The sequence below is a fragment of the Prinia subflava genome, chromosome 12 (genome assembly GCF_021018805.1).
Source record: "Prinia subflava isolate CZ2003 ecotype Zambia chromosome 12, Cam_Psub_1.2, whole genome shotgun sequence".
In the NCBI taxonomy this organism is placed as follows: Eukaryota; Metazoa; Chordata; class Aves; order Passeriformes; family Cisticolidae; genus Prinia; species Prinia subflava.
In genome coordinates, this window is record NC_086258.1 from 12,298,359 (window position 1) to 12,323,229 (window position 24,871).

The 24,871-nt window shown below is 58.9% G+C and overlaps 1 protein-coding gene and 1 long non-coding RNA gene across 3 annotated transcripts in view; both read right to left on the reverse strand.

Annotated features, from left to right (window-relative positions):
* SLC38A10 (solute carrier family 38 member 10) overlaps nt 1-17,758 on the reverse strand; it is a 29,835-nt gene extending 12,077 nt beyond the window's left edge. For both annotated transcript variants that reach the window (XM_063409379.1, XM_063409378.1), the window contains exons 1-10: nt 17,489-17,758; nt 16,522-16,639; nt 13,420-13,465; nt 12,276-12,369; nt 11,020-11,163; nt 9,967-10,091; nt 7,310-7,412; nt 6,445-6,627; nt 4,589-4,700; nt 4,304-4,410 (exon numbers count right to left, since the gene is read on the reverse strand). In XM_063409379.1, coding sequence (XP_063265449.1) covers nt 4,304-4,410; nt 4,589-4,700; nt 6,445-6,627; nt 7,310-7,412; nt 9,967-10,091; nt 11,020-11,163; nt 12,276-12,369; nt 13,420-13,465; nt 16,522-16,639; nt 17,489-17,587 — 1,131 coding nt within the window. In that variant the 5' untranslated portion in view covers nt 17,588-17,758. The remainder of the gene's footprint in view (nt 1-4,303; nt 4,411-4,588; nt 4,701-6,444; nt 6,628-7,309; nt 7,413-9,966; nt 10,092-11,019; nt 11,164-12,275; nt 12,370-13,419; nt 13,466-16,521; nt 16,640-17,488) is intronic.
* LOC134556917 (uncharacterized) lies at nt 5,408-6,438 on the reverse strand. The gene is made up of 2 exons (XR_010081957.1): nt 6,045-6,438; nt 5,408-5,637 (listed from the first exon to the last, which is right to left on the reverse strand). It is a non-coding gene; the product is annotated as an uncharacterized LOC134556917 (long non-coding RNA).
* Nucleotides 17,759-24,871: the final 7,113 nt, after the last annotated feature.

Sequence of the window (24,871 nt, forward strand, 5' to 3'; positions counted from 1 at the left end):
GGTCACAGGGCTCAAGAAGCTGCTGAGAAATTACTCCCTGATTCCCAGAAAGCTAGGATCAAACAGGATAAAAATAGAAGGATGGAATCTGGATCCTGTGGAGGGAAGGGCTCTTGGAATTTCTCTACCTCAAAAAGGAGAAAGTGATGAGCAGCAAAAGAATTTTTACAGCTTGTTATGTGATGACAAATTGGTCTAAAAGGATCTAATTCCACATGAGTCATAGGAAGTGTTGGATGGCACTTGGACAACCTGGTCCAGTGGAAGATGTCCCTGCCCATGGCAGGAGATGGAATTGGATGAGTTTTAAGGTCCCTCCCAGCCCAAACCATTCCATGATTCCATGACTCGCAATCCTCACTGTGCAGCTCTACATCCCAGTCCACAAAAAGCACAACAAAAAGATGATTCTCAGCGTGGGGAAAACCAGGAACGGCCACAGGGAGCACTTCTACCACTGGAAGCTGCCAGAAAACTGCAAATCAAGGGGAGAGGTGAAACTGGAAGGAGGAATTAAAACACTGGCACTTCCAGAGGGGGAGGAGGGGCCGATGCTCTCGTGCTGAGGGAGGTCACCCAGAAAGACAGAGCAGCGTGGTCAGAGGCGGGCCCAGGAGACCCCGCAGGGCCCGTTCCCAGCACACCCCGCAGACAGCCCGACGCCTTCGGAAGGAAAAGGCTGGCGGGACATGGAGCAGCTCTGGATCAGGGGCAGCGTGGCCAGGGAGCAGAGGCCAGACCTGAGAGCTGCTGCAGAGGAAACAGGAGCAGAATGTGTTGCCTGCCTTGCCCGGGGTGCACAAAGAGCAGACATCCTGCCATCCACCCCCTGGGCAAACGCCGAGTCAGCAGGTCCTGCACTGCTGCCCCGGACTCGAGCTGCTCCACTTCCTCCCCTCCCACAATCCACAGCCCCGGCACAAATGCATTTTGTGCCTGGGAGGCTGTTCTGGCACCTTCCAGAAACAACAGCAGAGAGGAAGAGCGTTTCCACAAAGAGGATCTATTCTGGTGCCACAGGAACCAGGAGCAACGTGGGAGAGGAGGGAACTGTAGGAAACGGCTGAAAACATTAAATGCTTTAAAGGGATTTTTGTTGTTTCTTATCTTAGTGGGGAACCAGGGGCTCAAATGCCTTGGGTTGAAACCCCTTTGATTGCTGCACATTTGGAGTTCAGCTGCGAGCTCCCGGAGCAGTGGGTATGGGCACACGTGGCAGCCGGAGACAGGCTGGGCTGTCCCTGAGCCGCCCTCGCCCAGCTCCCCCCTCCTCACCTGCCCCCTCCCCAGCTGAAGAGCAGAATAAAGAGGGCCATGATTTGGCTTAATTCCATGGAGACACTTATGACATGGAAAAGCAGCCAGTGTGTGCTCGGGGGACCAGCAAGGCAAGCGAAGGGACGGGAGTGAGGCTGCAGGGATTTGGGTGCTCAAAGAACCAAGCCAGGCAGAGGAGCCACCAATCCCCCCAGACCCAGCGATCCCCCCAGGAGCAGAGACCTCTCTGCAGAAGGCCCTGTCTGCACAGACACAGTGAGGGGCTGTGCAAAGCCCTGGGGCAGGGCAGCATGGCCAGGGCTCAGCTCCCGGGGCCGCGCTCCCAGCACGGATAGGAACGCAGCAGAGGAAGTTTACGCGGCCGTTTCCTCAGCCGGTCGCGCTCCCTGCGCCCTCCTTCCTCCCAGAAGATGACTCCAGCTCTGCAGAGCAGAGCCATTAGCTCAGCCCCTCTCCTGCAGCCACGGGAAGCAAACACACTGCATTTGTGTGGCGTGACGCCATCGCCGTCCTCCCGGACACCCAGCGCTCGAGGGACGGAGTCATGGCGAAGGAATGCAGAGCCCCGGTCACTGCAGGCCCCCTCCTCAGAGATGCTGTGTTCAGGGGGTTGTACCCCTGCCTGTGCTGGTGGGGAAGCTCTGCTGGCCCCTGCGCTGCCAGGGAAGAGCAGAGGGAATCTCTTTTCCACCCGCACAGGAGCGAGCCAAGGGGTCACTTCCTGACCTCCGGCAGCTCCTCTTCCCCAAGTGGGACAACAGCAACTCCGGCCTCCCTAGGAGGGGCCTCTCGGACAAGCTTGTGTCAACACTGGGAAGGCAACACCTTCCTGTTGGCAGCTACACACTCTGTTACAGACCCCCACACGCCCTGCGGCGGCCCTGCCAAACCCGGGGCTCCCGGGGAGCAGCGGGACGCGGACCTTTACAGGAACAGATGCTTAACCACAAGAAAGGGAACACTCTCCCTGCTTCACTCACAGCACTGTGTGCCTGACTCTGGGCTTTCTAACTGCTCTGGGACCTGCCTTTCCAACCTAACCCTTCCAACCAGGGCACTCGCAGCCCAGCCTGGACAAGCAGCAGCTCCAATCCTTCCCAGCTCCCCAGAAGAAGCTCTTTGCTGGCCAGCAGACATCTGCCCATTTCCCTCCCCCACCTGAAATCCTCTCCACTACTTTTAGTGCAAAATCCCTGTTTTGTAGCCTCAGTTTGCACCATCTCCTGTAAAACCCTGGCCTTCCATGTCACCACCTGCCTGACACTGGACGCTGCTGGGTGCCAGAATGGCCCGATAAAAGCAGCCAGTTCTCAGCAGCACAAGAGCCAAGATAACCCAGAGAAGTGTAAAAGCTGGTGCTGAGGTTTGCTGCTCTGAAGGAGGCTAAAGCTGACGCAGGGAGGGAGGGAGAACGTCCATGTTCACTGCTTGGACAGGGACAGGAAGGGAAGGACAGATGAGTCCAGGGCTGGCTCCTCTCCCCCCGCCTGCCACCTTCCTCAGGAGCTGACTTTGATGGAGTGGAGCACCTGATCAAAGGAGAGCAGGAATGAAGGAGGAGACCAAAGACAGAGCTCCAGGGAAAGAATAAATGAGCCTTTGCAAAGACCTGGAGGGAGGAGGAGAGGGTGGGCTCCGAGCTGGGCTGTGGAGGCAGGGAGGTGCTGAGCAAGGCGGGCAGGTGTGTCCTCGCTCCAAGCAGGAATGCAAACCTGACAGGCAATGGATCACTCAGGGAAGGCTGGACAGCTTGCTGCCAGCCCCTCAAGAGGTAACCCGGGGCCTGATGCTTTAGATAAGCCCTTCCCCCTTTGTGGGGATTTCTGCAGGACAAACATCTCCCTCAGCCTCATGACCGGGTTTGGGGTCAGGCATTGTGAGGGCCCCTGTGTCCCACCCCGAGCAGGCGGGCTGAGAGCTCAGCCTGTCCTGAGTGCAGCCTCGAGGCACTGCAGGGAAACACTCTGGCTCAGCCGGAATAGAAAGCAATTCTTGAAAGTGCTCTTTGTTTCCCTGAAAAACCCAGGCTGGCATTCAGACTCCTGCTCGGGGTTTCACTCAAAGAAGTTCGGAGCTAAGTGTCAGAATTCAGAGTGAAAGATGGAAAGTTGGACTATTTCCTTGTGTCAGGGAAAGCACAAGGAAGAAAAAAAACACACCCTGCTTAAAAAATTCACATAGGTTTGCAAAGCCACAAGTCATTAAGCACAGAACAAGCCACCAGTTCTGTGGGCCCCACAGAAACGTGCTGCTCTCCCCTGCTGACTCCACACTGTGCCCAAAACCTTATTCCCAGCCCAGCACTGTCCTGACTGGGAATGCTGGGACAGAGGCCTGTGAAAAACACGGTGGATTAAATTATTGTTAGGAAGAAAACTCAAAACCTGTTAATTTCTGCCTATGGTATTTGCAGGAGCAGAGAGATCAAGCCCAGCAGAGAGCCACTTTGTTTCAGTCCCTGAGGAGGCCAATTCAAACTGGAGCAAAAGGAAAAGTTAAACTTCTAACAGCCTCTGAACGACCCCAATCCCTCAGAAAATCAATTCCTGAAGCAACACCTCTACGTGTGTGTTCCTTTTTACTATTATTTTGGTGGAAAGCAGAAAGCTGAGGGTCGGCAGCACAAACCACATCGTGGAGCCCTGTTTGTTTTACCCAGCCCAGGCAGGTCGGGATGTGAGGCTTTAAGGTTTTACAGGCTGCCTGGATTTCCTGTTCTGAGGATCCAAAACCTGAATCCCACCAGGAGGAGGACTGCAAGCAACATTTTATGCACGAAATGACTGTTTCACTTGCTGCTGCAGGGACAAAAAGAGCTGGTGTTCCAGCTTGAGCCAGCACTTCTGCCACTGTATGTGCATCCTAAGTGGTGGACACCCACCCAGAACAGCTCCCACCTGCACTGGGCAGACTGGAGGGGGAGGCTGCAGGAGGTGCTGAGCAGTCTCTGTGCTGCAGCCAAATGAAGCACGTTCCCAGGCTCTGCAGAGGGCTTAGGGGGATGTCAAGCAGCATCAGCACTGACCTGTGAACAAAGCGCATTCTTGTGGATCTTCTTGTAAATAAGAGCTGGGCAGATGAAACAAATGAGGCTTCCCATGGTCGCACCTGTCAGGCCCAGGACTGTTTCCACTGGGGAAGAAGAGGAAAAGTCAGCAAAGGTCTTTTCCAGGAGTGCCAGAGCAGCAGCACAGGACGGCTGCCAGAGCCCCCGGGCAGGATGGGGTGTGAGTCTGGTCACCCCAGCCAGGAAAACAAATAACAGAGACCAGAGAAAGCAGCCAGCCCTTGTTCCCAGCTCCTCACTCACCGTTTGGGATCATGATGCCTCCAACCATGGTTCCAAACACAACAGCCAATGTCAGGGCTTTGAACCGGAGCGGGGGCATGTAGCCCCCGGCAGCGAAGGTGCCGTCCTTCTGCTGGGAGGGCAAGGGTGGAGGGGGAGAGTTTAGCTCTGCTATTGCAGTCCCCAGCCCCTCAGCAATTCCCTCACCCTCCAGCAATTCCCTCAGCAACGCCCCTGCAGCTCCAGCCCACCCCAGCTGTGATCCCTGCAGCTGTGCCCCAGTCCCTGTGCAGGGGCTCAGAGAGCAGCCCAAGGACAAGGGCAGGAGGAAGAGCTCAGGGGTGCAGCAGGAGGGAGAAATCACAGGGGAAGAGCTCTGGCTTTGCTAGGGAGAGGTGCTCCCCAACAGCTCTGGGAGCAGGGCCACTCCTGCTGCAGGAGGAGCTCCAGGAGCAGCTCCTCCACCTGGGAGACACCCCAGGGACACTGCAGGGGAGGATGGGTGCTGCTGGGCAGCTGTGGAGGAATTCCAGAGGCTCTCTGCTTCCCACCCCACCCCACTTCCCGAGTGGGAGGTGTGGAAGGCAAGGCCCCAGTGTGCCCTGCAGACCCGGCGGGTCCCAGCTCTGCCGCTGCACAGATGGGAGAGGGAGGCAAAGCGACACCTTCAGAGCCCAGCCAGCCACGAGCTGAGCCCAGGCGAGATCCAAAGTGTTCCCAAGTGTTTCCAGGGCTTCCTCCTCTGCACCCGCTGGCTCTCACCGACCGTCTGCCCCCGTCCTCAGGCCCTCCCAACGTGAGAAAAGAGCCGGGGGCTTCTCACAGGCAGAAGTGGCAGGATTTAAAGCTATAAATTGCTCAAGTTTTATTTCCTGCCTAAGAGGTTTCTATTTATGCGGATACACAAAGGCCTCAGAACATTCCCACAATCTCTCACTGTTATTTGCTGAATCCCATCGGCGCGCTCCGTGCGCACAATGCACAGAGGAGAACACGCCACTGCCACAAGGGACTCACAGTCTCCGGCACACAGACCAGCTTCAGTCACAAAGGCTGCCTGAGGAGCGGCCCTGGGAAAGGTGGAACGTGTGGGAGAGGGCTGTATCCCATATCCCATATCCCATATCCCATATCCCATATCCCATATCCCATATCCCATATCCCATATCCCATATCCCATATCCCATATCCCACCACCTGCCCCCGCACCGGGCCGGCCCCGCAGCCCCCCGAGCCCAGGGGGGAAAGGGCTACTCCAGGGCTGCTGACAAAGGTGCTGGGTGAGAATAACGGAGCAGGAATGAGCAGGCACACAAGGAAGCAAAAAGAAATGAAGCTGGGCTGGGCTCCGAGGCTGGAAACAGGAGCTTGAGCTCAATGAGCTGGCCAGCAAAAGGACAGCAGCTGGAGCAGCAGGAAATGAGGCTCCACTGCTTCCAAATGCACATTTCTCCCTCTTTCTGAAGGGAAGACCCACCTCGGCTCTGAGCTGTGTAACACGCCTGTGCCAGAGCTGGAATCCCCAGCAGAGCAGGGAGCAGCAGCCACAGGAATGGGCTTACACTGGAACTCCAGCCCTTCAGCCCATGGAATTCCTCTGCAGAGAGGACACAAACCTCCAAGTGCCAGGGATTAACCATGGAGCAGAGCAGGATTCAGAGATAGCCACAGGCCCCTGCTGCACTGTCACCACACCCTGGGCACAGAGGATTTGATGGGAGTTGAGGCTTTGTCCCTCTGCATAGTCAGTACCTGCCACACACTGTTATCACCAGAGTCTCACAGAGCCAAGGCAGGCTGGGACTCAATGAGAGACCAAAGAGTCACAAAACCCTTCAAAAACAGAGTTTCACACCGAGGCAGCCCTGGGATCTTACCTGCTGCTCAAAGAGCAGGGTGTTCAGTGCCTGCCTGCATGGCAGGATCATCATGGGGAACCCCACTGCCACCGACATCATGAATCCCACCCGGATCATCTCCGTCACCACGTTGGAGGGGAAGTTCATCAGCACGTTCCCAGCGATGGCCTCGGTGTAACTCACGTAGCCAAAGAAGCCCACCTGGGGAGGGGAGCAGGGTTGGAGTCCCAGCACTGCACGCCTGCTCCTCACGGAGGGGACAGGACAGTGACCTCTGGCTGGAGCAGCCAGGTGGCAGCGTGAGGTCACTTCCACAGGCAACCTGCCAGCAGCCCCAGCACCCCAAAACCTGGGACAGGTCGTTAATCAAGAGTGGGAACTGTCCAAAGGCAAGTTTCTCATCAAATCCAGGGGTTTTCCTAGAGATACACCTTGCTTGCTGCCAGGCCCATGGACTGTCCCTCTCCAACAGAGGGGCTGTCACAATCCCCTGCAGCAGCCTGGCTCATGGGCCAAGGCTCTCCTCAGGAATTATTAACCCAGTTTTATTAACTGCTGCCTTATGAGGCATGACTTCCTTCACAGCAGGCTGGAAAAAGCTCTCCCAAACTCTGGGCAGCAGCCCCTGCTCAGGCTGGGCCCGGGACAAGCTGGGCCTCCACTCTGCCTCCATTAAGGAAACGTGCTACTCTGAAAACCTGGATTCTCCAATGCCCCCTGTGCTCTTGGGTTCATCACCTCCCACCTAACTCTGCTTTCAGCACAATGACTTATCTGACAGAATAAATACAGATAAGCAGAAACCAGCCCCAGCTGTAGATAAATCCTCATCCCTGTGGCCCCTCCAGATTTCTGGCAAGGGAAGAGAAGGGGAAGTTCCTACCATGATGTAAAAGGTGGTGACCACGTTTAGGGAAGAAGCAAATATGGAGCTCATGATTTTGACAGAAGGCTCATCCAAGCTGTCGTAAGTAGGCAAGACCTGACTGTAAAAAAGAGTAAAACATTTCAGGAAACCTGCAGAAAACGGGAGAAAAACCCCAGTCCCAGCCCGTTCTCTGCCTCACCCCAGCAGCAACGAATCCCTGACACCTTCCCCCACTGGAGCATAAACACCTGCTGCTATTCCACAATTTATACTGCTAATGCCAAGAGATTTCAGGACACTCATAACTTTTAAGTGTTGCAAAAATATTCCTGCTCTCCCCACCCCACCACGTGGAGCGAAACGTGTGATGTAAACATTCGGGTTCAGAGAGGGCTGCAAAATGAATGTCCGTTTGTTCCCGGGGCTGTGGGTGGCTCCGGGCCAGCCCCAGCGCCACGGATTATTGTTCTTGGAGCTCTCCGTGCTGATAATTAAAGCAACACAGTGTTTACAGAGGAAAAGAGGGAAGAAGGTTGGAGCATCCCAGTGTCTGAAGGAAAAGTTAAACAAACAAACCCCAGTGCAGCGCCTGTCCTACTTCAGCTCGCCTCACAGAAAGCCGGGAGCGCCAATTCCCTGGGATTTGGGGTATTTACAGCCTTGGGAAGCGTGGGGAATGTCCCTTCTGACATCAGGTGCATATTTTAGCAACTCATTAACCTCTTGTTACTTTAATTCTAGCGGCTACGCCCTGGAAATCTCGGGAGTAGGGGGGGAGATGGGAAGGGGTATCCCCAGCTCCAGTGGGCACCAAGCCATTCCCAGGAAGTGTGTCAGGCTGAGGCCAAGCAGAAAGATCCTTAACCCTGAATCCCTGAATGTCAAAGGAGGCTGAGCACGGCTCTGGGACACGCCCTGGGGCTGGAGGTACCACAGGAGCACAGCCAGCTTCCCTGGGAGTCTCCATCTGGGATTCCTCCTTGGGAGAGAGGAGGCTGCCCTCCCTGGGATTATTTCCATTTGGGATTCCTCCCTGGGAGAGAGGAGACTGCCTTCCCTGGGAGTATTTCCATTTGGGATTCATCCTGGGAGAGAGGAGACTGCCTTCCCTGGGAATCTCCATTTGGGATTCCTCCTTGGGAAAGAGGAGACTGCCTTCCCTGGGAGTATTTCCATTTGGAATTTCTCCCTGCCCTCTCCACAGCCACCTCCAGCTACGTTCTGGCCTTCAGCCTCTGAGGGAAGGGTCCAGCCAAACATTCAGGGTTGGGAAGGAAAAAGGAGGGAAACAGGGAGGCTCTGCAGTGTGTGGGATTGGTTAAAAAGGTGATGCAGAGGTTAGTAAATTAAATCTACCTAGGTGAGACTATATAGATAAATTACTTATAAAGAGAGGACTACAATATATAGAGGGCGGGTAGAGAGAGACAGAGAGAGAATACACAGATGGAAAGAAATAATAAAAAATATATATAAATATTGCCTGGGCTGGGGACAGTGTATTTTCCTGATGTTTGGAAAAAAACACACAGCTTTAGATTGGGTTTGCCCCATAAGTGCTGCCATGGAGCCCATATTTAGGCACACAGGTCCAGACCAAACCATTTCCCTGCATTTCCAGCTCCCAGGAAAATTGTGCTGGGTACTGCGTGGCTTCCATAAAGAAAAAAAATTAAAGGGATTTGTTAACAAGGTAAAGCTGCAAGAAAACACAATTCCCTTTGCCAGTGGTAATGGAGACATTAAACAGCAAGCCTGGAGTGTGCCGGGGTAGGATCTGAGCTGCCAAGAGAGCCAGTAAGTGGGAAATGATGATTTGGATCTTGGAGTGGGTGTAAACACAGCAGTCTGAGCAAATTTTATCTGTCACATTCATTTGCTGCTGGCACGAGACCCGTTTGCTGGAACTACACGGGGGAAGCCCGGCTCTGCCAGGCTTCCAGAGGAGGATGGTCCTTCCAGAGCAGGCCAGCCCCTCCTGTGTCCAGGGCTGGATAGGCACTGCTTGGAGCTCTCAGGGTTCTGGCCAGGCACACAGCACTCACGAGCTGCCCTGGTGCAGCAGGGAAAGCTGCTGGAAACCTGGAACAGCCTGGCCTGCCCTCACCTTCCTCCACTTGGCAGCAGAAACCCTCGCAAAAACAGGGAACTGGAAAGGTGGAAACAGCCTGGTCTGCTCTCACCTCCTTCCATGTGCCACTAAACCCAGGCAACTAGAAATGCAGGAACAACCCTCCAGAGTCAACAGCTGTGTGATCTTTGGAGTGTTCTCCAGGAAATCTGGGGAGGCAGAGCAGCGTTCAGTACTCAGGGGAGGCCCTGTGGGGTCACACAGTGGGGTGACACAGCCTTTCTGGTGCTCCAGCATTCCCTTCAAGATCCAGGGGAATTTCATCCCTCCTGCAGCTGCACCAGAAGCTCACAAGGAGCTGTTTGGCTGCAGTGGTCTCATGTTGCTCCATTACAAGAATTCCCAGGTGAAATGGAATAACAAAAGGGTCTGGGTAACAAAAGGGTCATGAGTGAATGAGAGGCTGAACTTCAGCGAGCTGTGATGAAAACAAACCACCAAAGCAGATGGTATCTATCCCTTGCAGATCCTCCTGACCCTGTGCCCTCACACAAATTCACTGCAGGAACAACTGCCAGGGCTGGGAAAGGCAGGTACTTACGACTGACAGGCAAAAGACATTCCAAAGATGGGGATGCAGCGGAAAATGCCCTCCCAGCGCAGGTAACTCACTCGCTGCAGCCACTGCCCGCTGAAGAGCCCGTGATTGAAGGAGGACACCACAACCTGCAGCCAGGACACACAGCAGGAGTGAGGAGCCAGCCCCAAACAGCCCCACGGCAGCAGCAATGCCAGGCTGGGATAAGGGGCAGTGTGTGACAGCTCTGCCCGGAGCAGCCTGAGCTGCCAGCACAGCCCCGTCCCAATCCCCCTGCTCCACATCCCACCCACAGCTCCCAGGGCCACCAGGGACCCCGGGCAGTATTCCAAGGGATCTAAGACATTCCCCCCTTGTTTGAGGCCATCAGACACCACAGCACACACCAGGGTGGGACACCTTCCACCAACACATTAACTGCGAGAATTATTGCTCAAAGCAACCTCTTTTGCACTTTTTAAAGTGTGTTTTTTAAAATGTGTTTTTAAATCCAAACAGGAAGCACCGTTGGCCTTAGAGAATCCTGTTCAGCAGAGAGAGACAAAGGGTCCTAAAACAGGATCCCACCTGCTGCTCCAGGGCCATTTAACAACACCAGCTCACCAAAGAGAAGGAAAAACTTTATGGAAAGGGGGAGGAGCCGAGGCCAGGGAGCTCTCTCACCATGGACACACGAACTGGCAGGAGTTGGGTTGCACAGGAAGCAGAAGGTAAATATGTCTGAATGTCTGTTTATAATATCCTTGGATGGGGTTTCTAATCCCCAGAGATGTTTCAGTGCAGCCAACTCCTGTGAATGTTGTGGTTTCTTAAAGGCACAGCTCCGGGGAGCCTGCACACCTCCCTGAGGAGGCAGCTCTGAGGTGTGACCCTGCACAGCCTACCAGAAAAGCTACACGGAAAGAATTCCCACACTTCCCTTTGATTCCAGCCCTGAAATTTGGGTGAGACAGGGCTGGGGCTCCACGAGGGAATCGTGGAGCATCTGGGAGGTGAAACTGCCCATTAAAAAGCAAGAGAAAGCAGGAAAACAGGATGCCCGGTGTCCCTACCCACCACGAACATGAACACGCTGTAGAAGATGAGAGCCATGGCACTGAAGGACTGAATGGAGGCCATCATGTTCCTCTGGAGGCTCAGGGGAAGGACGATGCACAGGGAGACAGCGAAGAGCAGAACAATCCGGAACGCGCCCGACACCTGCGAGAGACCTGCATGAACACCTGCAGCAGGGAGGATGCTCAACACACCCACCCCATCAGCAAACACGGCCAGGTTCATCTTCCCAGAGTGAAAAGCAACTTTAAACGGTGCCATTCTGTGTCTGGAGGTGTTGAAGGTGCTGCAGGCTCAGTGCTCTGTGGGCTCTGTCTGTGCTGAGCTCAGACAGTCACTGGGTGCCACTGTTGCTCTGCAGTGTGTGACAGGTCCGAGCTGGAGGAATTTGAGGGGTGGCTGGGGGAGTTAAATGCTAATCCAGCACAAGCTATTTAGGCATTTTCATGCAATTAAATAAAACCTAAATTTACTTGGGGAGACGAGAAATTGGAAGTGTTGGAAACTCCAATCCAGAAAATTAATCAAAGCCTCACACTGGTATTTATTATAGCAGAACACTCTGGAATGCTTGGAAATATTTAATACCTAATTTGGCTGCAGCCTCAACGCATCTTTTTTAACTTCACAGTCCCTTAATCTGAGCTTAGGAGCATCAGGCAGCACAGATAACACCCTACCAAAAATCCTTTTGCTTCCCTGCACGGCCCTCGTGCCGGCTCCGAGGAGCACCTCTTGCCTCTGAGCATCCTGAGCCAGCAGCAGGCTCATCACACGGCTGAGGGGGCAGGAACACAGAGACTCTGGCCACAAAAACAGCCAGGAACAGGACAAAAATCCCTCCTGAGCTACAGGGAAGAGAGCTCAGGCAGAGGAACTGCCTGTCACTACCCACTGGGGCAGGAATTAAGGCAGGAAGCATTATCTCCTCCAGGAATCTGCTCCAGAATTAATAAGGGACCAAGTTAAAAAGAATTCCTTTGATGAAAGTGCCTTATTGGAGTTTTACACAGCTGATTGTTTGCCATATGTCTGAGCTCCCTGACTGCCCAGAGCCGCAGGCTCCGTGCACCAGGATTGCTCCATGAGGGGACCCCCCAAAGCCCCCCTGGGACCCCCCAAAGCCCCCCGGGACCCCCCAAAGCCCCCCAGACCCCACGGGGTGCTGGGCACACTCTGAGCAAGAGCTCTGCTGTACCCAGGGAACGCAGGGCTCCGTGCAGGCTCTGGGAGCCCTGCAGGAGGGATTCATTCACCTGCAGTCCCAGCATCTGCGCAAAGAAGTTGGAGCCCAAGTCGCCGATGACGACGTAGAAAGCGATGCAAGTGCCCAGCATCAGCCCAATCATGCTGCAAACACAAACAGGGACAGGTTAGGGGGGCCACGCTTCCATCCTCAGTGTTGGGAAGAGCAGGACACCCCTTCTGCACTCCATCCCAATAAAACAGGCACCAGAGAACCTCCATCCACCCCAAACACTCGGGGATGCAGCTCTGCCCATAACTCCTGGGGTTTAACTCCTGTTGGGAGCCACAGGAAAAAAAAACAAAACAAGGAAAACTCATCTTGGAGGTGACAAGAACTCCTTGAACTCCTGGAAAAATTCAAAAGAATCAGCACGAGGCTCTCAGAGCCCCACACCCACTGCAGGACCCTGCCATGAGCATCTCGATATCCAGTGGGCTCTCAAACGTCCCTCCACACAATGGACCACACTTTAATGAAAAGATTGTCCACGAGCTGCTTCTCCTCCCACTCCTGGACCACTTTCCTTCCCAGTTCCAATTATAGAACATCCCTGTGGCAATTACAGCCTCTGCTTGCATGGACAAGTAACATCTGAGGAATATTCTGTATATTTTTAGTGCTGTGCAGAAGTTTGCAGCTGGGAAGAGCACCAGTGCCGGCCCTGGGCTCAACGTGCCTGGAAAAGAATCCCTGCTGGAAAAAGCAGGGCTGTGGGGATTGTGCCATGACCTGACATCTGCACTGGGGTCACGGGAGGAGGCAGAGAGGGAAGCAGGATTCCCCCTCAAGGCACCTCACAGGGAGGGGAGCACAGAGGGCAGGAGCAGAGCAGATCCCGGGATCCAAGGAAGCAAACACTCCCTCCCACTGACTCAACAGCAGGGATGTCACCCCTGGAAAGCTGCCACGAGTGACAGGGCTGGGATTTCACAGCAGAGCAGGAGAGGAGCTCATCCCCACCTTCTGTGCTCCCAGTGCCTGGAACGGGCAGGATGGAGGTGACACCTGCGAGCTGTGCTCAGGGCATCTCACCCAGCCTCCCGTGGAACTCCAGCAGGCAGCAGGGGAACGCAGCACAGACAGCAAGGCTCAGAAAAGTTTTCACCAAAGGCACCCAAACTGTTCACACTTTGAATCTGCAGCAGATTTACCTTGTTTCCACCAACATTTTTCCTGCTTTTCCATAGGCATGAAATGCTGGCATAAAAGGGAAAAAAGAGTGGAAGTTAGTCAAAGAAAGGTCCAGAACAGGGCAAGATGTCACTTCACAATTAGACAATAACAGGGACACAGGGCAGTGCAGCAGGAACCCACCACTGGTATTTTGGGGCTGTTTCCCTCACCCTCCCACTTTCTTTTTCAGCCTTTCCCTTTGGAAACTGAAAACCACATAAGACAGGAACAGGGATGAGGGAAAGCCAGCAAGCAGGTTCTTTTTTTTCTTTTTAAAACCAGAAGTGGTGTGAAGCAGCAGCCACACATGGCAGCCATTAAAGGCAATGGGAGAGAAAATATTCCTGTACAAGATTGTGTGTGGTGAAAGTTAAAGTGGTGCAGAATTCCAATCCAAGTCCCCTTTTTATTTTTATCTTCCCCCTCGAACTGGGCCGCCCGACACTGCTGGCTGGGAGAGCTGAGCTGGTGCCCAGAACGTTCAATCCCATTCCCAGAATACCCAGTGCTCCCAACCCACACCAAAGGGCTGCTGCCAAGGCTTTGCCTTCCCCCCTCCCATCCTTGGGCTGGAGCAGAAAATGCTCAGTAGTCCTCAAATCATTGGGTTTTCTCTTAAAAAGACAATGCCAAGAAAAGTTGACTTCTATTTTTAGCTCTTACTGGGCAGAACGGGAATGAGCTCTGGTGCCAAACCCAGACCACAGTGCCCAAATCTGCCAGTGAGGTCCAGCATGAACCCACCACCCTGGAGTCCCCTCTGCCTTCCCTCAAGGCACAGCCCAACATTCCCAGCGCCCGCCAGAAAACAAACTCGAATCCTTTCTGGAAGCTTCTTCTGCTATTTTAAATATTAGCTTCAACTTTTGATTTCCTTGGACTCTACTCGAGCTAAAAATTCAGGAAACGAGATGTTCTCCCACAGAATGAGCAAAAGGCACGGCAGGGACCCACAGCCCGGGGCAGGGATGTGGGGGAGCACCCAAAATAGCTGCTGGATCAGTGACAGGGCAGTGGGACAGCCGCCACCAGGCACCGTGCCCGGGCACGGGGAGCGGCCACTCCGCTCCGGCCTCCTCTGGGAATTCACAACCATGAGGGAAAAGGCAACAGCCCCGGGGGGGCCAGGCCCACAGTCCAAGGGTCTGGGAGGAGAAAGAGGAGCCAGCAAGAGGAAAACATCCCTCCTGGAGATGGGGCAGTAACAGGCTGAGCTCGGGGTGGGGGGAATGGAGGATCAGTGCTGCTGATCCTTCCAGAGCACATTCCAGCCTCTGGATACAGCCCGGGTGATGCTGGAACCAGCCCATGTCCCCGGCTGTTTGGAACTGATGTTCAATGAGAACAACCCTGCAAACACTGTGGGCAGGTGTCCCCACCCGGGGACAATGGAAAAATGGGATTCTTTATCTTCTCCAGGAGGTGACGACTGTAAAATAAATGGTACAAATCCTTGGAATGGGATCTTGGAATGGCCCCTAAGCGGGCAGAGCTTGCTCAGCACCTGGAGAAGCCTTTTAAATCCCCTGTGGTTCCTGGGACAGAACCTGTGGTTCCTGGGGCTGAGCTGCCTCCAGCACAGGCCCAGCACATCCCAAGTGCTGCTGGAAGGGATTCACTCATCTCCTGCTTAAAGCCCATCTGGGAACTGCCTCCCACTTCCCTCCTCACCCACAAATCTCCCTGCAGCCCTTCCCCTTCCCGCAGCGGTGCCGAGCCAGCGCCAGCCCCAGCCCGGGCCACCCTTTGTGCCCGAGCCGCCGCTCCCGGTGTTCCTCCGGAAGGCGCTGCCCGCCCGCAGGGAATGTCACAGCTCTCCTCTGCTGCTCAGCCTGCCAAAGCCTCCCAGGAGTGCCCGCAGATGTCCCCGGGCCCAGCCTGTGGGGACAAAGGGGGTCTGTGTGGAGCTGCCCGACCTCGGAGCATTGGGATGCGGCGTGGGAGCGCTCCCGGCCTGTGGCACCTCTCCCAGGGCACCGGGAGCGGGCACAGGCGCTGCTGCCAGCCCCCGCCTGCCAGGAGGAAGCTGGGAGGCATTACTGGCCCTCTCTGTATTCCAGCCCCTCGGCTCCGGGGCGGGCAGAGGATCCCTTCTTCCCGGGCCACGCTCCAAGGTGCAGGGGACTCTCTGTCCTCCGGGAAGCGGCGCACAAAGGCGTCTTGTGAGGGGCAGGGAGCAGCGGCAGCTGGGCCGGGCGCTCCGGGGGCTCCCCCTTCCCTCTGGCACCAAAACAACCTCCCAGACCACGCAGCTTCTCCATCCTTTCTGTTTCTAGCAGATACAAGTCGGCAGAAGCCGGGATGTGCTTCCTGGGGGCAGCACCTTGGGCACTCTGAGGGAGGAGCAAACCCGTCTGTCAGCAGCTGGTGCGAGCCCTTGTGCCAGGGCAGCGCCAACCAGCTCCCTCCTCCCACAGAAAATCAGGCAGGACAAGGAAAAGGCGACTTTTCCTGCTGCTTCATATGCCAACAGCAAGGACTGGAACCCAAACACCTCCCCCTGCTCCCCAAGTCAGTCAGAACCCCAAGAGAGGCCACGAGCAGAAGCCAATCCCGGCGCCAGCGCTGAGCTCCGAGGGCGGCCTGGCTCTGCCAAAACCCACCCAGGGATCTTCCAGATGTTTTTATTTTCTCAGCCCTTTGGAACCTCGCTCTGTTTCCTCTCTGCTGAGCTATGAAGGAGCTCCCAGCTCGGATCCAGGCAGCCCAGCTCCGTGCCAGGCTGGCAGGACCCGCCGTCCCGGCAGCACTGGGTGGGGAACTCGTGCCCAGACCCATAATTAATTCATCCCAGAGCCACAATTCATCCCAGATGGCTCCCGGGGTTTGGACCATCTCCTCCCCTGCCCCGCGGAGTCAAAACAACTCAGCACCCATTAACAGGGCTGTGGGGAGCAGGATCCAACCCCAGCACTGCCCCGGGGAAACGCTGGGGCAGAACGAGGGAAACTGGGAACTGCAGCAAGAAAACATTTGCTGTTCCAACAGCAGCTCTGAGGAGCTGTAAATTGGGAGGCTGAGGTCATGGCGCTGTTACAAGAGGGGAGGGCTGGGCAGCAGCCCCCAGGCTGGGGTCTCACCGAGGCCGGGGTAGGTCCTGCGCTTGCTGAGGTTGGCCGACTTCACCAGGAACATGCAGGACTGGTGAGTCATCCACGAGCAGAAGAGCAGCAGCACGGCTCCCAGGAGGATCCCACACTGCAACGGAGCACAGCGGGAAACGTCCAGCAGGAGATGGGGCCAGCCCCCCTCCCCAGCCCACCCAGCCTCCCGCAGCACCCTCAGCTCCCCCCGCGTGCTCCAGACACTTTTCCCTCTTTTAGGAAGTTCTGTCCCCTTCCTACCGGCTCCACTCTCTCCAGGGCACAAGGACACGTGGAACACACAGCTCCCACAGCTCCCAGCTGCACCAGTCCAAACACCAAGCAGTGAACTGGGAGCAGTAGAATTCCCACCCCGGCTCATCCCTCCAGAGCTCCCGGTGGGTTCAGGGAGCACAGACAGACCCCGAGGTCTGCTGCAGACTCATTTATCAACAGCCGTGTGGCAGCACAAACCCTCAGCCAGCCCTGCCCCAGGGCTGGGAACAGCGGGACACCGAGCAGGTGACCTGGAACAGGCCCAGGTGCCAGGAGGGGTGCGGGCACAGCGGGGCTTTGGAAAAGCCTCCAAGTCAGTTCACTTTTATGGCATGGGTAAATCCTGAGATTCAACTTTTCCCTTCTCCTTAGACAGGCAGAAAGGATCAGCTGGAGACCACAGCACAGGGAAAACCCAAAGTTGGGTGCAGAAGGTTTGAGTTGGAGACTTGACAACTAAGAGAAACGCAGTGTTTGGAACACGAGGTGCCCGATCTGGGTCTTAAGCGTTTCCTTTACTGACTTTCCTTTACTGACTTTCCCTTCCAACCAGGGAACCACCCCCAAGTTCGGAGCAGGAGGAGCTCGCAGGGGCTTCAGGCTGGGACAGGACCGACACCCCCGCCCCAGCCCGGGGGACACCGGCAGGACCCCGCTCGGACACAGCGCCCGGGCGGGCGGCCCTCACCTGTCGGAAGCAGAAGGGCACGGTGAGCACGCTCACCCCCACGATGCTGTTCACCACGTTCATGATCAGGCCCCAGTTGGAACCCGCGGCCGCCGCCATGGCCCGCAGCGGAGGATCCCCGCGGCGGGGGACCCGGTTTGTGGCCGCTCGCCGAGCCCCAGGGCCGGCCCGGAGCGCCCGCTGCCCCCGGTCCCCCTCAGCCGGCCGTGCCCGCCATGGCCCCACCGGGCCCGCCCCGACCCGGCACCGGCCACAGCGGCACTTCCGGCTTCCGCCGCCGCCGCAGGAAGTGACGTGTCCGCGGTGAGCGGGCCGCTCCTGCCGCCCCGGAGGCCGCGACTCACTGGTGGGGGAGAGTAAAGGGGGTCCCATGGCGGGGACACCCCCGGAGAGCTGAGCACGGCCAGGGAGGTGCGGGATTGCAGGACAGGCATCCATGCAGATCCGTGCGTGGAAAGGCACGAAGATGGGTGTGCGCCATGCCCTTCCATGCGTGTGTGCACATGCATCCGTGACCCGGGCCCGAGCGGGGCTCCCCGGCGTGACGGGGGCACCCGGGAGGCCCCTCGAGGGCAGCCCCCCACCCCCGGCATCCCCCCCGCTGCACATCTGGGCGCGCATCCAGCTGTGCGCGCACATCTGCTCCCCATCCCACCCGGAGCTGTCCCCAGCTGTGCCGCGGACGGGACCCCCCACACCCCACAGGATGAGGGGAAAAGCAGGAAAGATGCGGGGGGGCGCGGCCGGGCGCGGCGGCAGCTCCGAGTGGCACACGCCAAGGGCACGTTCCCGTCGGGACGGAACGCGGCGCTCGTATAATTTGCAGCAATTGCGATGGGAAACCGCAGGAATTCGCTCTACAAAAGGTTTGCAGGGAGGTGAACAGGCGGCCTAATTCCCTCCAGGTGCGGCGCGGGATCGGGAGCTCCGGCTGCGCTTTCCTGGCTCCTGTGCCAGAGCAGCGGCTGTGTCCGTGGGTGTCCTCGGGGTGGGACCAGGGATCCCCTCGGGAATGTCGCCCAGGGGCAGGAAAAGGGCTCTGGTGGCTTCTCCGTGTCCGAGTGGGAGCCGGGGGCTTGGGGAATGTGCAGAGCCAGCGCGGAGTCCCCGTGGCACGGGATGGGGACAGCAGGGGAGCCGCCCCCGCTGTGCCACGGCCCCGGGGCTCGTCCGTGCCCATCCCCAGGGAATGGGAGTTCTGCAGCTCCAAAATCCCAAACTCTGCCTCCAGCAGGAGCCGGGCTCTGTCCCGGCAGCACCAGGGCAGTTTCCCATCACAAACCTGCCGAGAGCAAGGAGAATTCTCTGGAAAGCCCCAACCACTCCGAAGGGCACCAGCACGAGGCACCCCGAGCCCGCTCTGCCCGCAAAGGGCCCTGCTGGGTTTGGGAGCCAGCGGCAGCGTTCCCACCAGGATCCACTGGGAATCCCCGGTGCCTCAGAGCCCTTCCCAGTCCTGCCCCGTGGCCCAGATTCCTCCCGCCGGATTTGGAGCCACGGAGAACAACCAGCCCCAGAGGACGCCAGAGCAACAATTACTGTAATTAGAAATGGGGGCTCAGGGCTGGCTGATCCCGCAGGGATCCTGCATTGCATTATGGAAGCACAAATCGCTCGGGATGTCCAGGGGCCGCTGCTGTGTCCGATGCTGCTCCGCAGGGATGTGCACACATGTGCTGCACACACTGAGCTGAGGCAGATTCCCAGCTCCCATGAGTGATGGTGTCCCAGGAAATCAGCTGGGTCCATCTCTGCTCCCATCCATCCCACTCCTGTTCAGGAATTCGCCTCAGTGGCTGCTCGGTGCCAGGGGGCACCCATGAACCTCCCATGGCACCGGGATGCTCTGGAACCACGGGAGCATCCCAGCCCTCCCCTCTTGGGGGACACAGTGCAGGACCCACAGGGAATGGGAAGGAATGGGAACCGGGGGCAAGCCCACCCAGACCCCACCCTATGTCCCACCTTCACCCAGGGACCAGCACCCAGCACCCAGGGCCACCCTGCTCCCGATGGCTGCTTCCAGTGACAGATGCCTGGCAGATCCTGGGAACCACCCGGCAGGGATTGAAAAACATAAATTAAAACAAATTGCAGTTTTATATTGCAAATAAGGGCAGTTTGATGGGTTTTATTGCGGAACAACCATTAATGAAGTGCAGTTTCAGGCACCTTAATTGCTCAGGGACCAAAGTTCAGTTCGTCTCTCCAGCACGGGCTGGGAGCCACAGCGTGTCCCGCGAGGGCCTGGCAGGGTGGGAATGGGATCAGGAATGAATTTATGGGCACGATGAGGAGGATGGAGGCAAGGGGCCAAACCCATCTGGGGGAATTAAAGCAGTGTGGGACAAACAGAACAACCTGTGTGGAGGGAGGTGAGAGGCCATGGTGTCCCCACCACAGTGTCTCCCTCGTGTCAGCCGTAGGGTCCCACAATGGGTACTCACCATGGGATGGATTTTGGGATGGGGGTACCCAAGCATTTGGGACGCTGGTGCTGCCCCGAGGGCTGGGCTGGGGCGATGCAGAGCCGTGGGGGGCCCGGGGAAGCCCCCTTCGTCCCCCAGATCAAAGCACGCGTGGGTGTGCGGGGCACAGAGGGGCGTGCACGTGGACACAGCACCGGGGATACAACCACGGGGGATCCACGCACACTCAGGACACGATCGCCCCCGCCCTACGCGAGCCCCGGCACCGTCACACCCGCGCGTGGACACGCTCCCCACCTGCATGTACCCACGCCTACCACAGGCACCGGGCTGTACCGAGCCGTTCCGAGCCACACGGAGCCTTACCGGGCCTTACCGAGCTGTACGGAGCCTTACCGGGCCTTACCGAGCCGTACGGAGCCTTACCGGGCCTTACCGAGCCGCACGGGTCCGGTGCCGCCCCCGCGCGCGCCCATTCATTCCCCGCCCGCGCCGTGGGAACGAGCCGCGCGCGCCGCGGGCGGGAAGCGCAGCCCCGCGGTGGCCCCGCCCCTCTCCGCGCGCATGAATGAGCGCGCCCCGCCCAGCTCCATATTAGGGCACCCGGCTCTGCTGGGGCGGGGCCTTGCCAGACAGCTCCGCCCCCTCGCTCTGCCAATCAGAGCGGCGCGCCGGGCCCCCCGCCGGGCCCCGGCCTTTGTTTGTGGAGGGCTCCGGGGCCAATGGGAGCGCGGGACGGGGGGGCGCTGGGCCAATGGGAGCGCGGGACGGGGGACGCTGGGCCAATGGGCGCGCGGGGGGGGCGCGGGGCGGAGCGCGGGGCACGGCCCGGCCCGGCCACGTGCTCGCGGAGCCGCCTCCGCGGGGACCGGGGACAGCGAGGGGGCCCCGGCGCGGCTTGCGGGGCCGCCGGGCTGCGTCCCCAGCAGTGCCAAGGACACGCGCCTGTCCATACGCTATCAGTGCCGGATCCCGGTGCCACCGACGGCTCGGCACCTTCCTGCTCCGGTAGACCCCGGGGGAGCGGCCCGAGCCCCGGCTGCAAACCCCTGTCCGGGGCGCGTTTGGGTCGGGGCTGGCCCTGCCAGCCAGAGTTGGCAGCAGCGTTATTTTGTACTTGGCTGCCTGTGGCCCCACTCGCCCGTTATTGCTGGGACTGGGGTGGGCGGCATCGTCCTGGCGGCTCTGGGGAGCAAATCCCGACTGCTGCAGCCCCCATGCAGACGGAGCTGCCCCACACATGAAGCTGCAGCCCTGGGACCGAGCCCCACGTGTAGATCTGAGTGCGGGGACAGGGCTGTGCCCAACATTGATCACACGGAGGGGACTGCACTGGGCAGGAGCCTCCCAAGGGTCCCGGAAAGGACCACCAGGAAATCCCATTCTGTGCCTGGGTTGTGTCAGCGATCTGCTGTTCCCTCCTTGGCTGTGAGAAATACCCTGGTCCCAGCCGGCCCCAGTTGCCCCCGCCGTGGTCACACTCGTGGCAAAGCCGGGGCACTCCCAGCCCAGCGGCAGGAGGACGAGCTCCTGGCGGAAAGGCGAAGGTCACGGTCGTTTTCTCGGTCACAGGCAGCTCCCAGCTCCGTGTCTGTTCGTTCCCGTCCCTCCAGTACTCCCGGACACCCTCGCAGCACAGCTCAGTGTCACACTGCCCGTGGCACTGCCATTCCGTGGCGGTGGCGGCTGATGGCCAGGCCAGGGGGTGCTGGCTCTGCTGCTGGTTTGCTCCTCACGCCCTCCCCACGTCTCCCATCACCAAAACACGGCTCTGGCTCCATCGCCCTCCACCCGGGCCTGCCTACGGCGCTGCCAAACTACGGCAGCAGCCCCGAGCTGCCGGGCAGGGGCACAGCCCCGGTGTCACCCGATGGCCGCGACAGCGCCCGGCCCGGGCCGGCCCCGCCGCGCCCTCCGGCGGGCGGGGAAGCACCGGAGCATCTCCCGGGGCCCGGGGAGAGAACAAAGGAGGGCAGCTGCGGCGGAGGGAGCGGCGCTGCCGGATGCGCTGCAGCGCGGATAATCCGCCCCGGCACAGCCTCGGGAGCCCCGGCAGCTCCGGCCGCGGGGAGCGGCGGCCCGGCCCGGGGCGGGAGGGCTGTGCAGGGTGGGAGGGGGCTCGTCCCGGCTCCCCGCGCAGCCCCAGCCCGATCCTCGCTCCGTGCCCCCCGATCCATCCCGCCCCGCGGCCGCGCTCACCCCGGCTAATGCCGCGCCATAAAGGAACCGACTTACATTAACGACTTTTGTCACCAAAGTCATTAACATAATAGGGCTTCCACATCAAAATTGAATATTAATGCTCCGCCGGCTGCGGAGGGAGGCGGATAATTGCTCTAATACATTTTCCAGTCGGATTTTCGCATCGCGGCAGCAATTGCATTAGCAAACCCGATTATTCCCACGGCCGGTACAATGGGATGGTTAATGGGAGTTAAGTTCCTGCCTTTTTCCTCAGACCCCCGAGCGGCTGCGGCTCCGTGCCCCCCACTGTCCCCACCCCGGGGGGCAGGGGCCGAGGTCCCCGAGGCGGGAGCGGAGGGGACGGAGCCACCTCGTCCCTCCGCGCTGGCAAACACGACCCTTGGACACAGACGGCCTTGAGACGCGCCGGGAACGCCGCGGCCAGCTGGAACACCGCCTGTCCCCGGAGCCGTGCTGTGCTGTTCCGTGCCGTGTGAGCCCTGGGATGAGCCGTGAAGGACAGCAGACGGGACACACCGGCCCGGGGTCCCACCACAGCGGTGCTGGGGGCCGGGGAGAGCCAGGGGTTGTTCCCAGCTCCTGCCCCAGGAGTGTCAGGGGACCCTCCAGCCTCCTTTCCCTTCCGAGGGGGTTCAGCAGCTCCCGGAAGGATAAAGCTCAGGAAAACAGCTGAGGAGGGGGGAAACTGCCCCTTCACTGCACCCCCAAATATGTCCCCTGTGCAGGGACAGGCCATGCCCTCTGCCACCACACCCCATCCTTGAGGTCCCCTCTTGCCCCCCCAAGGGGGCCACCGTGCTCAGGGGGCTCTGTGGTGGCCCAGCCCCAGCTGAGGGGGGGACAGGCACCGTGAGAGCAGCAGCAGCGGTGGACAAAGGCAGCTGCAGGGCTGGGGTTGGATGTGGGGGGATCCTCATCAAATTGACTTTAATTGTGCTCATTTGGCCTCACTTCATTGATCAATCTCACACAGCAGAGTTATCCTCACGGGGCAGGGAGCTGCCCACAGGGTTTACACACCCAGCGGGGGTCTGTCTACCCACTGGGGGCTGCCCAGAGGGAACGTACCCACGGGAGCGGGTCTGCCCAGTGTGGGGGGTCTGCCCATGGGGAGGGGTCTCTGCCCCACAGGGATGCCAAATCGTGAGGGGCAGTCTGCCCAGGGAGGGGGGCTGTCCACAGAAGGGGCTTGCCCAGCTTTGATGCTTACCCACAGGGGCTCTGCCCACTGTGCCCAGGGACACAAACCCTGGTGCTCCACAACCCCCGGACTCAACCCCTTCCCACCCAGCACCAGGGGTTCCCCCAGCCCCTTCCCACTCCCACTCCTGCTGGCGTCACTGTGGGAAGGAAGGACCTGAGAGCTGCTTTTTGTGAGGTTTTTTTGGTTTTCTTTCTCAGTCAGGAAACTCTTTCCCAGCACTCCCAGACCACCGGTGGCCGCACATTGTGTACCCGCACACCGGGATCTGCACCGCGCTCCCGTTCAGCACCAACTCCATGCACTGGGATAATCCATAAGGGCCCTTTCCCGGCCTTTCCCACGAGGACAGGGATCCGACAGGCCTCAGGACATGGAGGCTGGCCGTGCGGTGCCTCCGCGCTGCCGGTGCCATCCCGTGTCCTTCCGTGTCCGTGTGTCCCTTGGCGTGTCCCTGGGCACGGCTCTGTGCCGCAGCCGCACGTCCCGCTGCACCAGCGCCTGTGCCGGGCCGTGCCCCGCGGTGCGGCCGCCTGTTCCCGGCTGTCCTTGTCCGTCTGTCCCCGTGCCGTGTCCGTGCGGTGCCGGAGGGTCCCCGCAGCCCCCGGCTGCTCCCTCCTAACTCGATTGCCGTCCCGCGTAATGAATCGCCCGCCGTAATCTAATCGTGGTTACGAGTGATTGGGATTTATTTCAGTGTTTTCAATCAATTACACCCTTTTATTGCAAAATCAGAAAAAAACCCCAAACCCCGCAGCGTCCCGGCAGGGACCCCGGTGGCAGCTGCTGCCAGGCCTCTGCTGCCGGTACCCCCCGGTGCTGCTCCTGCTCCCGTTCCCACTGTGTGGTCCCTGGTACCGTACGGGCTCCCCTCGCCCTGCGGAGCCCCCCACATCACACAGCCCCTCCGCTGGCTCTGTCCCCTCCCACGTTGCCCCCTTCCCACACTGCACAGCCCCACACGCTGCACAGCCCCACACGCTGCTCTGCACAGCCCCCTGACCATGCACAGCCCCACACACTGCACAGCCCCACACACTGCACAGCCCCACATGCTGCTCTGCACAGCCCCACACGCTGCTCTGCACAGCCCCCGGACCATGCACAGCCCCCCAACATTTCAATGCACATCCCTCAGCCTCGCAGGGTCCCCAACCCTGAACCACCCCACAGGAGCCCCCTAACTCTGCACACCCCCCACCCTGCTCTGCATGCCACCCCACATTGCACAGCCCCCACACATCGCAGCCCCTCACTGCACAGCCCCCCAACACTGCACAGCCCCCCTTTCTGCTCTGCACGGCCCCCCGCATTGTACCCCTCACCCTGCACAGCCCCCCAATCACAACTCCCCCCACTGCACGTCCCGCTTGCTCTGCGCGCTCCCCCCATTATTGTACCCTCTCACACCGCACAGCCCCCCAACGACCGCACTTATTGCACACCCCCTTTCACCGCACGCCCCCAACGCTTCGCTCCGCGCCTCGCAGGGCCCCCGAGCCCTGCGGCCCCCGTCCCGGCAGCCCCGGACCTGCGCCGGGCGCTGCC